The sequence below is a fragment of the Rhipicephalus microplus genome, chromosome 8 (genome assembly GCF_043290135.1).
Source record: "Rhipicephalus microplus isolate Deutch F79 chromosome 8, USDA_Rmic, whole genome shotgun sequence".
In the NCBI taxonomy this organism is placed as follows: domain Eukaryota; kingdom Metazoa; phylum Arthropoda; class Arachnida; order Ixodida; family Ixodidae; genus Rhipicephalus; species Rhipicephalus microplus.
The window spans coordinates 6,427,397-6,445,342 of NC_134707.1; the positions used below are offsets into that span (position 1 = coordinate 6,427,397).

Consider the following 17,946-nt stretch of genomic DNA (forward strand, 5'->3'; position numbering starts at 1 on the left):
GTTTTATTCATAGTTCGAACTGTTAATTATAATCTATTCTGTAACATAGAGCAATCACAATTTCAACAAAAATTACAGTAATGAAGAACGAAAGCTATCCACATCTTTATATGCAGCATAGTTTTCTTTGGTCTGTAATAGGTCCATAAAAATTGTCTTCCAGCCGTTCAATTTTCGTACTTAATAGTTGCAGCATACCCACATGGCATTTTCCTGCACGCATGCATTATGTTCATACTGTAGCATATATGTCATAATGATGTGTACTTAGGTACTGAAATAAAAAGTAAATCAAAACTTCACAGTTTGTTGTCATTAACCAACCAAAAAAAAAATGCATTAGTGCCCTGTGCTGAAACTTGAAAAGCACTCCATTGCCTTGTGGGCTCTTTTCAAATGTTGTCATTATGTTATATTGTGCTTCTCAGTTGCAAAATGTCTGAGGTTTCATTTCTTGTTGCATTAATAAATAACGTCAGGTAAATTCCTACTTCTAGAGTTGAAGTAATTTTTGCTAATGAAATTGCAAAGTTTGAATTTTTAAGAAGGTAATCAATATGGCCCTGATCATAATCATATTGAAATAGTTCTCTAAGAGCAACATGAATACACACAGAATAATGCAAGGCACACATTGTATCCTATTTAAAATCATTTTAGAAGAGTTCTTGAATGGTGAACAACAGTTTGTTCAATAAATGTCAAATGTTCAAATTTTTCCGCATTCAAACTGTTAGCAAGTTTTTTTTTTTTCAATTACACTGTGTACCATGAAGTGTCCGCTCTTTGAAACATGAACGAATCGTCAACACGAAAGAAGCATGTACGCATCCAGAAATATTTTCAGTGTGTGCTAGTTCATGTTTTATGCATATATATGTATATATAATATACACTGTGGTTTACATGAATGAAAATTTATTTCTTTACCACTCTTTTCTGCTTTTTTTTAAAACTTATTATACATTAAGAGTATTTGAACAATGTTTTGGAAATATTTCTTCTTGCCATTTTACACTAAGTTAAAGATCACATTAAATAGATGCATTTTTTGAAGGTTTGAAATACTGTAATACTGCTTCCAGAATAATATTGTTGAGGTATTAACCCTTTAAAGGTTATATTGTTATTATTAAACAAATATTGCTGTAGGGTCTACCAGAGCGATTTATGTGTTTTAATCAATTTACTGAGACATTTTTTCATAAGAAACTAAGCTGGTTGGCATTCCCATTTAACTATGAAAGAATCGAGACACCTATATAATTTGGCTACAAGTGCCTGGCCATCACTTGGTTTGTTTTATGGAAAGAAAAAAAGGGGGGGGAAAACTTGTGGAAGTTTTCAACGTAGTCAGTAACCCTGACGTCAGATGTCGGCACATTTTGAATATCCATGCTTGATGAATGGCTTATCATCAAGATAGATGAAAATATATGCGCTTAAAGCTCTTTCACAAAATTTTCATTGGAGCAACAAACCTAAGGAAGAAAACGTATATCCTTGATCCTGTTTACAGCTCAGCCTGTCGCAATCATTCTTTATTGGTAAGAGAATATAGCTGTCGCATTGACGTATATAATCATTAATTTTTTTCCAAGAACATGCCAGGAAGCTGCTTTGTCGCCAATCAGTTCATTTGACTGTGCCCTTGCTGAATTCTCGTCCCAATAGGTATCGGGTCACCTCTATACCGCAGTCTACATTTTTTAGCTTTTTGTAGTTATACTGTAATGTACTCTTCTTGGTTTGCCGTAATATATTTTTTGAGTGATCTGTTCAGAATGTACATTTGTCATGTCATCTGTAATCAACGTATTGCTGATCTTGTCATGTTACCTCTTGATGTTGTATACCACTTGTAATGTATTCTTTTTGTTTTCTCCCCTTACAATGATGCCCATTCGGCGCTGTAGGTATCTGAATAAGTAAATAAATAAAACATTCTTCTGTGTGAGAGCTGTCTTCCTGTTTGTCGTTTGCAGAACTGTGGCCAGTGCATGCGGCACGCTAAAAGGCGCAAGCTAACTTGCAGTGATGTGGAGCGGGCTCTACGCTGGAGTGATTCACAGGTAAACTGGGCAGAATGATGTTGGCAGAAATTAATGTTTGCCTGTGTTTTGGAAAGGTTTATTCGTTTTAATTCACTTGTTAAACACCTCAGATATACTTAAGCTTGTGAGTGCATAATAGATAAGTGCCCATTTGTTCAACAGATCACACACCTTTAAACAATAGAGGCTCATCATGTACAGCTACAAAGTATGTGCCACTGCAACATTATAGTTCTTTCAATCATCATTCTTTTGTCAAAAATGTTGTTGACACGTAGTACACAGCTTATGAAAAAATATTTGTTGACATGTTCATCATTATAACCATTATGTACAGCATTTACATACAGCCTAACAACCTTGGCATTGTTTTCGATAAATGCTGCTTTTGCCTAATATATAAATATATTTATTAAAAAAAAATATTGATTTTTCTTCCAAGGGTCCACATTTGGTCAGTCTGTGGTCTTCTCTGTAACTGCAAAAAGCTAGACTGCAGTTCTGGTTGAGTTGCCTGTGGGCTCAATAAAGATTATAGTTGACGAGTTACCACAGCTCTTGATAATTTACATAGAATAACAAACTGGAATAACACACTATGAAGAAGAAACTCCAAATGTACATTACTGACTAAATTAAATTTTATTTAATGTTTTATGCAACAATTTTTAGGAACCAGCTTTATTTGCTAGAAAATTCCTCATGGGTGGACTCTGTTTTATTCCAGTCTCTATAATCGTTTTACGAGTCATTTCCATCCGTCCTATCTTTGCTTTTGAATTACTGCCATTTTTACATGAAACTTGCCTGCCCGCAGCCCTCTTATGGATGCAGTGGAGATGATCCGCTTCCGTTTCGGCACATCCGAGAGGCTGATGTCTTCTGCACAGATGACAGCATGGTGGACTTGGCTGACGAGTTGGACTCGCCCCTTCAACTGGACCTGCCACCGGAGCCAAGTGTCCATGGTTTGCACTGCCTTATATCGCCATGCAGTACCCTGAAACCTTAATATAATGAAATATAGCTTATAACGAATTAAACAAACAATAGCCTTGCAATAAATATAGTGCTAGGAATATACCTTTATAGGAAATTTTCGTATATAACAAAGTTATTTTTATGCAAGATGCAACTTTGTTATAATGAGGTTCGAGTGTAGTGACGGTGAATGTGCAACTGCAGGAGGTTCTACATGGGCAGGCTTGTACACAGTTAAAGAGAGACTTGAGGTAAACGCAGTGCTCACTGTACAATGATAGCTGCGAGCACGGATGTCAGTCGTCGGTATCTAATCATTGGCAGAATGCGCTGACTTTCGTACATCAGTGATCGAGCCTTTCAGCGTTGTCATTGGTGCTTACGTACACTTGACTATTCGCATCTTTTGTGGGATCGTAACAGAACAGTCAGAAACAGGTGGTGTACTGTGCAACCATGAAGGAAGAAAGCTGAAGCAAAAGAAGGCAGGAAAAAGTGCATTTTGAAACAATTGTAAAACTTTCCAAACATTGCGGCACAACCTATGCTTTTGTGGGTTTCACCCACAAAAGCTCTTAGCACTGCTTGGCATAGGTTGTATATAAGCAGTATTTCTTACTTTTTTGTGTTTGTATATTGCTATTTGATGTTTATGTGTGGCCCTCCTATGTTTGTGTGTTACCCTTTTGCATACTTGTCTCGCTCTTTTATGTTCATGTTTTGCTCTTTCGTGTTCATGTGTCAACACTACTTTTCTGGCAGTAAAAGCCGTTATTGTAGTTAGTAAAAGCCATTAGTGTAGTTAGATGAAGCACAGGAACATGAGCACAAAATTCCGGTAGAAAATTTCTTTCAGTATATTGTGCCCGCAAGGAAATTAGAAGGGCAGGTTGGTTGCAATGCACTGGCTTAACTGAGATGGATATTGTGTGCTATTAGCATAGCACAAATCCCGGATGATTTAGGAAATTTCGGAACTCATTCATACACTATGGTATCATTCCAACCACAGTCAAACACAGAAGTTTATAAACCACAGCTCTTAGAAAAGGCCAGATGTTTCCACAGTCTTGAATAGTGGATTTAAGCTTTCTACAAGTGCATGCCATATCCGCAGTGTTATGTGGTTTTCCAGTCCACAGTCACAAAATCGGTTTTTGTGGGTCTCTCACTTAATAGAAAAAATGAAAGAACAGCGTCTAAACGGACGGGACAAAAGTAGGTATGAGGCAACACAAGCGCTGACTCTCAACTGGTGGTGTGTGGCTGATGCATGACTCCTTTTTGAATGTAGAAGGCTTCCATGACTTCCCTGTTGTCTGGTCACTGTGTCTGAAGAGCACCGCTGTATCTCTGAACAGAGGCATGCACCCACACGTGTGGCAGGTCTTAATGGATGCAGTGTGTTCTTTTAGCTGTACATAGAGGTGGCGCCCCCTTTGGACCTACCTCTGCCCATTTTCGTGGGAGGCTACTCAACTTCTGTAACTGAATGTGCACCTGGATGAACTAGAGCCCCCGATTTATTTCCTCAACGTAGTGTTTTTCAATAAAGCTAGCGGTAATGCGACACGAAGCTCTTAAATTGTCTTACCTAATTTATCATGCCCCAAACCCCAACAAAACCACAGTAATCTTCAAACTGCATTGAAATCTCAGCATGCATAGCTTACTGCACAGTAGTTCCCATTTCCTGGTATAATTATACGCACAAGTCATGCAGAAATACCGCAGGATTACTGAAAAATCTACATTATTTTTATCCCTACAATGAATATTGTTATTGTGTGGGGTTGTTTTTGGAACTACTGGCAAGATGGCGACAGTGGAACTACCGCCTTAAGTGCAAAAAGCATAAGTGTGTGCACTTGTACCAAGTTTGTGGGTGCTGTACTGTTCGAAAATAAAATTTTCTCCCAATCTTAATATTCTTTATGTTGTCTGCACATAGGCATGGCCCAGGCTATTTAGCTGAAACATTGATTGTGATTCTGGTTGCAAGGCTGGTGAAGTCTGCTGTTATTTTGTGTGTGTGTGTTGTTGCAATGAAGTTGTTTCATGGCGAATCCCACTGGGAGCGCAGGAGCACTCAAAAGCATGCTGAAAGGGCTCTCTTCGGAGCCGATGTGTTTGAGTGGTCGAACAGGAGTAAAAGTGCCGTCATTCATTGGTCGAGCGAGAGTGCTTTTGCTGCGCTGAGAGCAGCCAGGAGCAGTTTGCAGTGCTCTCGCCTGAAAAGTGGAGTAGGCGTAGTCAACGAGAGTCGCATCACCTTTGAACGCCACAATCACCCTCTCATCTGCTCTCCAGGAGCGTGCCACATTCCAATGGCAGATGGAGTGGCCCTGCTCTGTGCTATGCCCCCCACTTCTCCCTGCGCTATTCCTCTACTCTTGTTCTCTCAATGGAATTTGCCATTAGTCCGCCCTGAGTCTTTGTTGTCATCATCGGTGCATTAGTAGTAGCAGGTCATGCGAATTAAATGAATGAAGCGAAATGATTGTGATTATGTTGATAGTGATGATGTCTGAAATTATGATGGCGATGATGCTTGAAGTCATAACAATGATGGTGGTTTTTTGCACAAAAAACTGCGAAAGCATTGTATGCTATTTTCTGTGCTGTAGCTTAAAAAAGTGATTGGTTTGTGACACCACATGATCTCGCTAACAAATCGCAACACTTGCACTCTTAGAGCTTTGCTGTCAAACACCTTTCACAGTGTCAAACTGGCTGAATTGTTTTTTCCAAGTTTGTTTCTTCGGGAAGCTTGTTTGACTTGCAAAGTCGTTTTCTCATGAGCCAGGACGTTGGCTGGTTGTGGAAGGCGTGGCAGTTGAACCAGACCTCAACCAGCCTGGTGGTGCAGTCCAAGGAACGGATGGCAGCAAAGCTATTCACACGGACGTCAATGCCACCCACATGCAGTACTACGAGGAAATCACCAAGGCACTGCTGGGCAGCGACAAGCAGCTTGTCGATGTGAGTGAGTGACGCGGCTGACGTCTGAGATCAAGTATCGGCTTTCTTTGTTTGTTTCTGTGTTATATTTGATTGCCACACAGAATGCCATGGTTGATTCCAGCTCAAAGCCTGTTTTAGATGCGAAGCAGCTTAAGGTCGAACTTAATCCGGTGTGCGGCGTGACCACCCCTGATGCGCGTGCGCGCCCACTCCCCCTGTCTCGCCTCGCGACGCCGACACGGGAAGTGTCTGCTAACCTACACTCGCTCCCCCCATCTCCCTCCTCAAGGCATTTCTTCTTGTGACATTTACACTGCCATTGCGCATTTACGTCCCCTCTCTCTCATCTTTATGCTCACTTTCTCTCGCATCGTAATGCCAGTGCAGGCAGCGTCTGCTAGCGAGTTTTTTCTTGATTGAAAAAACTGACTGCTCGCGCTGCACAACTGTCCACTGGCCACCTCATATATATATAGGCACTGGATCTTGACCTCCAAGGTAGTGCCTATGGGAGATTTCTCCTGTGCGTTGTTGAACAATAAAAATCTGCAGCGTGCGCGTTACCTAAAAGCAGAGTGCGGGTCTCTATGTCCAATCGGAGTCTTCTGTGTGTCTCTCATTGCCCATTATCAGTAAATGGCATGCTGTAGTAGGAAACACTGTTGTATCGCAGCGCGCTTTGTGACTCCCCAGGTTTATCTCCTGCACAACGTCGCGATGAGCGCTAGCGTCACTGTCGTCGCTAGTGCAAGCGTAGCGTCTGCTGTTTTGAATCTACACGTTGTTCCCTACTGCAGGTATAATTTTTTTTTCTTTTGCATTGTGCACGATACTCACAATGAACACCGGTGGTTGCAGTGGCAGCGAGCATCGTTGCCAGAATTGGGTGGCAAGAACTCGGGACCAATTACCCCCAAAAATGAATTCTTAAATGAACCTGCTGGGAATTTTTATAGCAAACCATGTACCGTTGAATGTTCTGTATGTGTGGCAATTATGTAAAGAAAGGACCGAATGTACGCTCAAACCTCAATATAAAGAATTTGGACATGACAAATTATCGGTGATAACGAAGTGAATAGCTTTACCATAATTTTAGTATTACAAATAATTGTTTGTAATGAATTTTTGGATACAACAAAGTATTTTCATGGCGGATGTGACTGTTATGAGGTCTGAGTGTATGTGAATTTATTAATTAAATTAATTTGCCCCCATGTGTTATTAGGTGTCTTATTTATGACTTTCCTGTTTTGGACAGGTTGCCTTGGAAGATCTGGCCACTAACTCCTGTCTGAGCCCACTGCTGCCATATTTGGTGCACTTTGTCTCGCTTGGGGTGAGAGCAGATGATCTTCAGCTCATTATGTTTATAGAACTCACAGTCACAGGTTGCTAGCACGTAAAAAGAATGCAATGCAGCTATCTTCAGTGTACAGAATAACTTTTCCTTGACTTCAGCGTTCACAACAATAGCAGCACATTACCGCTCACACTTTACGAAAGAACTGATCTGACTCGCACTGCTCTGTCATAGGCTTAGCTTAGCCTAACCTAACCCAACCTTCCTCCTGATTGATTGATTGATATATGGGGTTTAACGTCCCAAAACCACTATATGATTATGAGAGACGCCGTAGTGGAGGGCTCCGGAAATTTAGGCCACCTGGGGTTCTTTAACGTGCACCCAAATCTGAGCACACGGGCCTACAACATTTCCGCCTCCATCGGAAATGCAGCCACCGCAGCCGGGATTCGAACCCGCGCCCTGCGGGTCAGCAGCCGAGTACCTTAGCCACTAGACCACCGCGGCGGGGCCAACCTTCCTCCTCGAACTTGCTACAAAATGCTGGCAATGACACTGTACTTTACTATTCTGATCAAAGGCTGTTTGCAATTTGGTTTCGCCTTCATTTTTACATGTGGGAATTTTTGTATGCACTTGTTTGTTTAGACAGGTTCGATTTATTTAAGTTGTGAACCAATACTGGTTCTAACCTCCTCTAATTATATCCTTAGTTGTAGCATATTCTACAATTAAGGATATAATTAGGTTATAATATATAATTCATTTATAATATATAATTAACTATAATATATAATCTAAATATAGCATAATCTACTTTCCTTGAAAAAGTGCATAGTTGTGTCGTGGACTAATTTAGGCAGCCTGTACCTCTATTTTGAGGCAATACTGAGCATCACAGCCTGTATTCTTGGATTTTCGATTACACGCCGCACTCAAGTTATACGACTGTTTTGCGTAGCCTCCTCAAAGTTGTAATATCTGGGTTTTTCTCTATATTGTTGTTCTTCTTTGTATTTTTCTATAGGCTTTAACAAAAGTGAATTCAGTTCAATAGAAGTGTTTGGTTCTTTTTTAATTAGTGCAAATATTTGGTAAAGTTGCAACTCTCATTGCCTTGCTACTTTAGTGTCATTTTTTTTTTTCACACACCCATGTGGTACGAGTTGACAGATGATTGGCAGGATACGGGCTGTTGTTGCAGGTTCGCAAGCTTAGTCACGACCTTGCCAGCCTGGACCGGTTACTGCATGCCATTGGCGCCTTGGCCCAGAACACCTCGCTGAACTTGGATACCCTACCCTATGTAAGTTTAATTGAAACGTTGTGGAAAGGCTTTGTTGCAGTAGACAGAAAGTCTTCAAGACTGTATAAGTAGCTGCTTCACTTTCCGTAGGTTCTAAACTGTGCTTTTGTCTGTATATATATTTCTCGAGCGAACTTTCTACATTGAGCACCGGCATGCCTTGTCCATCGTAACCAAGAAAATGCTTCGTTACAATGGACAAAATACACCAATGTATGTTGAAAGGAAAACACATATAGAGCTACAGTAATCTTTTGTAATGTAATCACCTGTGAGTTTTTGTGCTCGGGTTATGGTATGTTGCATCTTCAGCTCATGCATTTTCCCCTCGTGCCTCTGGCAGCCGACCATGGTGGTGCAAGCGCTTCTTTTTTGCCTGCTGGAGCCACTGGCTGCTGCAATCAACCCAGCCAATGACCACTGGGCATTGAGGGACAATGCCGCGCAGCTGCTTGCTGCCTTGCTCAGGTGAGAAAAGCGCTCGAGGAGGTGTGTTGAGGTGTGGTTGGTAAGACGTTAATTTGATATCTAAATTGCACTGGTGATGAGATACCAGAGTAGTGTTCGTCTTGTCATCTTCTACTGTGGTGTCTTGTCCGCAGCACTGTGCAGGTGCTCAAAATAATGAGAAAAGTGTCTTGGCAGAGTTAGCGGAGACAGGGCTCGCACTGCTGTAAACATGTTCAATACGGTGGAGCTGACAACGAGTAGCGTTCTGATGTTTTCCCGAGCTCGACAAAAGGAAACAAGTGCTTGTCCTGTGTGATTCTTCATTGCTGTCTTCGTGTGGTTTTTCCTGGCTTAATTTTTTGATTACTATGAACCAGAAAGCTACATGTGAGAGGTACGATTTGCCGGCCTAAGAAAACTTGGGCATGGAAACCAAAGGTCGACAGCATAATAGAAAGATTACTTCCTCTCAGTAGGCTCACAACACTTGCTGAGCAAAAAAGAGTTGAAGTATTGACACGCTTTCAAACTTACGTACAGTGTCGTAATTCACAGCATCGACCATTTGGAACTTGTTCGCATCATCGACTCTGAAAGGGTTGATTAATTGGAGGCTTGTGCGAATATTCGAGCACATCGAATATTCAAGAGAATATTACAGTGTTCAAAATTCCTTAGATTTGAATTTAAAATATTGGAAATTTCTAAATGTTTGAAATGAACGAATAGGTATATATATTAGTGTGCACGTAATCCCACAGTTTAAATCAAGAAGAAAAAATGGGCATGGACTGGACATGTAGCGGGTAGGCAGAATAACCGTTGGTCATTAAGGATAACTGACAGGATTTCCAGAGAAGCCAAGCAGGTTAGGGGTAGACAGAAAGTTAGGAGGGCAGATGAGATTAGGGAAGTTAGCGGGTATGAAGTGGCAGCAGCAAGCACAGGACCGAGTTGACTGGTGGATCATGAGAGAGGCCTTTATCCTGCAGTGGACCTAGTCAGGCTGATGATGATGATCAACCCTTTGTAAAGTGGTTTCACTGCAGTATACGGGAAACTATACTGTGAACACACCTTCCCCGGGGAATCCACACTGCCGCGAAATCTCACTTCAAGGTTGAATGAACACATTACTCTGATAATCAATTGATCATTAAGTTTAAAAGCTTGTTATAACAGCTGGTATGCTCCAAGTGTAGTCAATTTTAAAATGTAACATATTTTTAGGTTATCACTTACATTCTATTGAAAGTCAAATACTACTGCAATTCAAAGTAGCTTCCTCTTCCTTTGAACCAAAAGGACTGACATTTTCACTTGCCTTTCTTTAATGTTGAAAAAATATTGTGCAAGTAAGTTAGGTCATGGTATGCTCAATTTTTTTAAATCATATGTAATATATTATATTCGAGTTCAGATATGAAGTTATTACACAAAACCACTGTTCGCTTTTTATTTGTTTTGGAACAGAAATTTACTATTTGCTCTAGCCTAGTTAATTGATAACTATGACCTCTTGTAGATAATGTATTAAATCATTAAATTAATTGAAGTTTTACCGACAAATCGATGTTTTAGTTATTATTGGTAGAGGCCTTTAGATGACAGTGAGAACTGACTAAAAGCAGCAATAATGACGATGATGGTTGTGAACATTGTTGCAGGTTTTGGGCAGATCGTGTGGCAGGTCTTGAGAACCAAGTGCTGGACGCACTGGGAGAGTGCGTGAGAGACCCCTCACTGAGGCCCCTGTGTGCCCAGTATGGGGCTGTGTCGGGACTCACTGCTCTGGGTGTGGAGGCACTGCAGCAGGTTTTGGGGCCGCATCTGGGCTCTTACTGGCGCCACCTGGAGCTCATTCTCGCCGACTGCAGGCCAGCCAACGCACAGGCCCAGGCAGACGCCACTAGAGTGCACGGGGCGCTGCTGGTTCGTAGCGGTTACTTCGATCCTTGTGCGACATACCATATTACTCGCGTAATGAATGCACTCGCTTAATTTTCCGAGAAAACATTGCATTCATTGCGCGAGTAAATGCGGTAACTTTAGGTGTGTTAGATTTCGACGTGGTGAACAGAACCGGTGCTGCAAAAGTTCAGATGGTGGCATTGCATACAGATCGTTGGTGCAGATGGTGCAGTTGCAGTGCCACTGCATTTCGTTTCTTTGCACCCAAGACATACTCAGCCAAAAATGTTTCAAAATAAATTTACTCTCCATCTGTTGCTTGCATCACCGCGGTGTTGTCTAACTCTATAACACTGTTCTCATCAAAAACTGGAAATAATTTGTATTGGGCACCGTAAGAACAATGCCATGTTCAACCAAGTGCCGTCAAAACACGTCGTCTGCTTCTGAGCTGCACCGCGACGGCACCAGTTAGCGAGCGAGTTTAGGGATTCTCAGCATTGCGCTGCAATTGAGCACCGTGCTGCAGCACACCAGAGGATTGAGGACTGCAGTGTCATGCACCACGAACTGGTGCAGGTGAATCGAACACACCTTTTGTGTTGCATCACGCGAATAGGGTGTCAGCCAAAACACTGGTGTCTGTCTTGAATGGAATAAACAGTGTGAAAGACGATAATGTTTGAGAAATTGCAAGCACTTCTTTCTCGTAATTTATTTTGTTCAAGATGGAAGCGCACCAATCCACCCAACTACCCATTTTAACACACAGGTTGTTAATTCGAACTCGGTTAAATCAAACTTGCAGCTCATTCGAACCAACTCCCTGGTTCGGCACAACGCTGTCCATGTTTATGGGGCAAAACTCCCAATAATTTAAATGCATAGTCATGCACAACAGGTAATACAAACTGGGAGCTAATGGTTTTCACTGCTCCTCGCAAAAGTTGGCCACGAGTGATCACAGTGTGCTGCAAAACCAAACCAAACCAAGTTCACTAGAGATGCAAAACAATGAAACAGCAGCATTTCTTAGCAGAAGAGCATTCAGAAGCTGTGCTGAAGCTCTTGGGCAAGCTGTAAATGATGCTCATAGAGGTGGAACAGAAGTAGAAGCAAACTGAAATTTCTTAGGACTTGACATTTTTATTGTGTGAATTCTCCCATGTAAATAAACGTGTTTTGGAGGATAAGTAGCATTGTATAGTATTTGACATTAGGGCTCACTGCTCTCATGAGTGCCATTCGGTGCTTGTCTGGGGTGTATCACTGCTTGATCAATTGTAATTCTGTTCACTATTAAAGGTCTGTCAATTCAGTTTGTGAAACCAACTACTACAAACCTGTCGAACCCTGCTACAACGAAACTGACGGGGTGCGGAAAAAGTTTCGTTGAAGCGAAAACTTTCTTATAGTAAAATAAAAAATATAGCTGACCTAAGCTATCAAAACAAAGGAACTTTTATTCCCGAAATTCAAAAAGCGCCTAGTCTACGGTAACGAGCTTCTTTAGGTTCTGACCATGCAGTGGGGTGGGACGTCCATTCAGTGTAGCGCCTGTCCGCTAAATCGAACCCCGCCTAATTTAAACCCTCTTGTAGTCCTCTCAAGTTCGAATTGATGAGTTCTTACTGTATCTGCACTAGGGAATGCACTAGGGAAGCAGATATCATATTTGATGCGCAATACTTCTCGTTTGTATGTTGTAATATTGCGGCTATCACTCACGAGGCAGAAACATGTAGAGTAAAAGCATTCCTAGCAGTGGAACATGTAGAGTAAAAGCAGTTGATCATTCAAACTCACAACCTTTGATGGTTGTGAGTTTGAATTTCATTGATGAAAGAGGTGTTTTGTTGCCAGCTTGAATTTATTTCATCTTATGTAATTTACTTCACTGCAATTTTAAAAAGAAATCCATATCTTGGCTAATGTCTAAATTAATTGTCTAACAAAGAAACCGGCTACTCAGGAAAAATTCTCTTCTTAGTTCCTAAGTGCGACTGAATCAGTGAAACAATTTTTTATCTTTTCTGTGTGCTAATTGCGTAACCTCTCTTGCACTTCCAGTTGGCAGCTGAGAAGCTGGTAAAGGAGCAGCGTCGCATGATGACGAAAACCGAGTTGCCCGGTGCCTCTTACGGTCTCCTGTACGACTGTTTTGGGGATGCCCTGGCTTTGAGGCTGCCTCTGCTGTACGGAGTGGCCCAGCTCCTCTACACACCACGGCAGGTCAGCACTGCGGAGGCGCATCATATATAACATTCATAAAAGTTATAAAGAAGCTTTTATAGCTCTCAGATTGTGTGTGTGTGTGTAGGAGGGGGAGCACTCGCGAAAAATTGTGCCCTGGTGAGGGCACACAAATGCCACCCTCGAAGGTGCATCAGTCACATGCATATCTGCATGTGTTGTTTTTGCGATCATTCATGCTCTCTCGGTAGAAGGCTCATTGGAGATCAGCCGTTTCTGATATGGCAACCTGATCTTTTATCGAGGTGACTTGTCAATGCATTGGACTTGTCATTGGCGACTTGTCTTGGCATATTATAAAGACAAATGGGCATATTCATCATGTATTGCAAAAAATTTAAACAAGGCCTGTGCGAATGGCTTTTTTTTTTTGCATCAAAGAAAGCGGAAACGACGTTGAATAGTAGCAGGATTTGATTTTCAGTAGAATGCAAGTTATAGCCTCTAAAATATGTTACTTTGTAAAATTTGCTCAGCTTGGAGCATATAAGTTGGTATAACTTGCTTTTGAACTTAAAAAATGAATTGATGTGAGGGTAATATTCTCAAATTATGACAGGTAGATTGCCACTATCCCTCGAGAGAAAGGTATATAACAGCTGTCTCTTGCCGGTACTTAGCTACGGAGCAGAAACTTGGAGACTTACAAAGAGGGTTCAGCTTAAATTGGGGATGACGCATCGAGCAATGGAAAGAAAAATGGTAGGTGTAACCTTGAGAGACAAGCAGAGAGCAGAGTGGATTAGGGAACAAACGGGGGTTAAGGATATCATAGCTGAAATCAAGAAGAAGAAATGGACATGGGCCGGGCATGTAGCGCGTAGACAGGATAACCGCTGGTCATTCAGGGTAACTAACTGGATTCCCAGAGAAGGCAAGCGGGGGAGGGGGAGACAGAAGGTTAGGTGGGCAGATGAGATTAAGAAGTTTGCGGGTATAAATTGGCAGCAGCAAGCACAGGACCGGGTTAACTGGCGGAACATGGGAGAGGCCTTTGTCCTGCAGTGGACGTAGTCGGGCTGATGATGATGATGATGTAATATTCTCATCTAGCTTTGAAGTGGGGCTTTGCGACAGTGCGAATTTTATTTAGATACGTGTTTTAACGACTTAGCACCACTTCACTGCAGTGAAGCCACTTTTACGGATGGGATTACATGCAGTTTATTATACACTTAAATGCTTTCATGGTTCAGCACCACTTAACTGCAGTGAAACTACTTTTACAGGGTGTTATGCAGACTAATATGCAATTATTCGTTCATTTTGAATAATTTGAAATTTTCAATAACTTAAGTTCGATTAGAAGTTAATTTGAATACTGCATTATTTGTTCAAATATTTGACGCATTCAAATATTTGCACAAACCTTAAAATTTTGATGTTGCCTAGATATGAATGCATGACTGCTTTGTTGGCTCTAGTAGCTGAAATTTGATGCTGTGTAGCTGCAATGTGGTAGTTAGAAAGTCCTTTGTCAGGCACACACCGCCTGCCAAGCTTTGCTTGCACCAATTTTGCTTTGGGACGTTAAACCCCACACATCAATTAATTTTTCTTATAGGGCAAGGGCTTCTGAGTTTCTTATTCTAGCATGAAGTTGTTTGTCTCATCGTCCTGCAAAGTGAGGGCCACACTTACTATACATCATATCAGTATTTCTGCAAAGACCTTGCTTCCGAGTTTCTACAACACTAAGTTTCTACAAACTTACAAAACTTTGTTTCTACAGAGACCTAATACAGGTGTTTCTGGAAATACCCTATTCAAAGACTATTTTAAACTAGGGTACGCTGCAAAAAAATAAAATTCTGCTGAAATCAACTGTAAGGTGTAGTGGGGGTTCAAAAATAACAAAATCGTGCATATTGACAAATAAAGTTCATGCATAAGCTTTTCAAATAATTGTAATATTGTACACATTGTAATTGATGAGGTATAGACAGGGAGCTGTCAAGACGTATACATTCACTTGGAGGCAAATCTGAGAGCAGTTCCGACATGCAGATGTGACCCACCAGAATTGCAGTATAAATGCACGTTTGGTCTAGTTATATCTTTCTAGAAATACCATTTTGGCATTGAAGAATGAGAAATGACTGGAATATAAGTGGATATGCATCACGAACTCACTGGCCACAATTCTCACAGGCCCCTCTGAAAGCATCGGGCGGACAAGGCAGCCCCACGGGTGAGCAGATGCTTGAGGCTTTCTATGAGGAAGAGCGCAGTCCCTCCGCAGCAGAAGAGGACAACAACTCGGAAGAGAGCAACCTCAGTGGGCCACCACCGAACATCCACCCCCAGGTGAGCTTTAAGGGGCCAGTCAACACGCCCCGACTTTTTCTTTACAGCCTCCAAAAAAAGTTCAGCAATTCACAGAGCAGGCAGCGGCGATCACGTTTTCCAAATACCGTATAGACCACTTATAATGTAAGTCACAGGAGTACCGAATATCGGCACTGTAAGTGGTACCGCACTATAACCAAAACAACCTTCTTCAAGGGCCGCGATTGCGTAAACCATGTTGAGCAAGCAGCCTCGCGTGTCCGAGAATCGAAGCATGTGATGCGTGGTTCTTACATTTAACGCCCCACGACACAGTGCTGCCAATGGAATTGAACACGAAAGCTGAGGGGAGGGGAAGAGGGGAGGGTGCGTGTCTAACAAAAGTACCATCGCGGAAACTCGCCGACCGCTTCTCAGATCGCTTCGATTATGCGCATTACACAAAATGCCGAATCGCGTCCGAAATTTCACGCTCTGAAAAAAACATCAATCTTTCAACTTGACGGGGTGTGCCCTATTTCAAGACTTCACAATCAAATCATTGACCACCTTTCGAATGCTACACGTGCTACCCCCGTTTTCATTAACGATATGTATTCCTTCTCGTCAAGTGCAGCCACCGCAATGAGCTTTGTTGATTCCGTACCCAACCGCGATTTGGATTGCACGCGACCGCTGCCAATACAACTAACGCCGATTAAGCCTAGCCTGCCGTTTGGTGTGTTGTCGTGGGAGGTATGTCCAAGACATGAAAATCTGGTGTCAAAAAGACCGCACCCAAGCACTGAACCAAGAACAGCGTGTGCGATAAGTTCGCGGCCGGGACATCATAAACGACGAAAACCTGCCAAGCTTATACGTAATACAGCACACTTGCAGTAAAGGGGAAAGCTTGCATCATAATACCCTGAAAGGTTTTAAGTTTGCAAAAGAGGTAGAAAAAACACAACGTCTGTAGCAAGCACAATAACGACGACACTTTTTTTGACAGGAAACTGTTAATCGCAGTTGATAAGGACGGGATCACACGTGCCATGTTGAGCCGCACGCTGCCATAGCCACGCTAGGAATGCTCGGTGCAAAGGCTTATCCGTCCCCAAGGCAGCCGCCCTCCTCCCTTACTTGGCAAGCCCGTGCAGCATGTCGCTGTCTCTTTTCCTTTTCTTCCCTCCGCCCTTTGTTTCAATAAATCCGCGTCCCCTCTTCCTCAGTAACGACCTCGTCGCTTGCTTTCCAGCGCGCCTCCTTTCAGACTGGCTACTGGGATTGTCACACAGATTTTCCGGCGACCGCATTATAATCGGTCTCTCATCTTGGGGGTCTGCACAATACGCGGTATGCGTATACATGGGGTTCTACGGGCGGGTGAATGGGAGTAAAAAAAAGACCGCATTGTAACAGGTTCTGCACTATAAGCGGTTATGTTATAAGTGGCCTACACTGCATCACAGCGTGGCATGCTGCACAGTACCTCCTTTTCGAAAAACAATGCCTGCACTTCTTTCCTGCACCTGATGAATCCTCCTTCACATGCAGTGACTCAAAAATAACCGATCAGCGACTTGACGTAACACATAGCTCATCAATTGGTTTTATAAGTTTTACATGTGGGTTAATAGACATCTGGTCATTCATTTCGAATACTTCGAAATTCCTGGTAATTTCAATTAGAACCAAAGCGAATTGGAATATCGTGATATTCGTTCAAATATTCACACAAGCCTAAGGTCTTCACTTTTACACAATTTAGTTGGGACGCAACTAAATTTCTTCGTCTGGGTGGTTTAGGGACCCTTTAAAAATGCCTGCAGGGTTCGTGAGCATTTCGCTGAAAACGTCTTCTCACTCTGTAAGAAATAGAGTATTTCAACTGTTCACTGTTCAGGTCAAGAGCACCATATCGGATCCTGCAAGAGGAATCCGCCTGACCATCGCTCTGCGAAGGCCCCCCACCATTGAATCCAAGCAGCCACGCAAGAAGCGCCCTCCAGGAGCCAGTCCACACCGCGAGCCTCCCTTTGAGGGGGTTCCCTGGACGCCCCCACCGCGTCGAGCAACCATCAACATCTGTTTTGAAGGTTTGTGCCACAGCAGTCATTGATTGCCGTTGGAGTTTGGACTTGGTTTGGTTTCATCGATGGCATATTGACCGTCAAGTGCCCCCACTTGGTCTCTGTAGAGGGTTTCAACATGGCATAGACCGACTCAAGAATACTGGGGGGCTTTGTTGCCCGTAGCTGCACTGTTATTGTCATCCACCGCATCCTTGTTATGCCGTAGTCAGGCATACAAGCTGTACCTTTTGCTGCTCAATTCTTAATAACAAAATGGATGTAAAGATGCTTTTTCTACTAGGATGATATGATTTTGCTTGTATGTGGGTGAATAGTCGAGTGCTTTGAATTCAAAACCTCCTTAATTCAAAGTCACTG

At 42.3% G+C, this 17,946-nt stretch overlaps 1 protein-coding gene across 9 annotated transcripts in view; it reads left to right on the forward strand.

The window, feature by feature from the left end:
- LOC119165160 (TAF6-like RNA polymerase II p300/CBP-associated factor-associated factor 65 kDa subunit 6L) overlaps positions 1–17,946 on the forward strand; it is a 52,127-nt gene that overhangs the window by 1,417 nt on the left and 32,764 nt on the right. For all 9 annotated transcript variants that reach the window (XM_075870854.1, XM_075870859.1, XM_075870860.1 and 6 more), the window contains exons 3-12: positions 1,986–2,072; positions 2,872–3,022; positions 5,842–6,017; positions 7,261–7,338; positions 8,510–8,611; positions 8,955–9,079; positions 10,729–10,993; positions 13,043–13,204; positions 15,377–15,532; positions 17,400–17,592. In XM_075870854.1, coding sequence (XP_075726969.1) covers positions 1,986–2,072; positions 2,872–3,022; positions 5,842–6,017; positions 7,261–7,338; positions 8,510–8,611; positions 8,955–9,079; positions 10,729–10,993; positions 13,043–13,204; positions 15,377–15,532; positions 17,400–17,592 — 1,495 coding nt within the window. The remainder of the gene's footprint in view (positions 1–1,985; positions 2,073–2,871; positions 3,023–5,841; positions 6,018–7,260; positions 7,339–8,509; positions 8,612–8,954; positions 9,080–10,728; positions 10,994–13,042; positions 13,205–15,376; positions 15,533–17,399; positions 17,593–17,946) is intronic.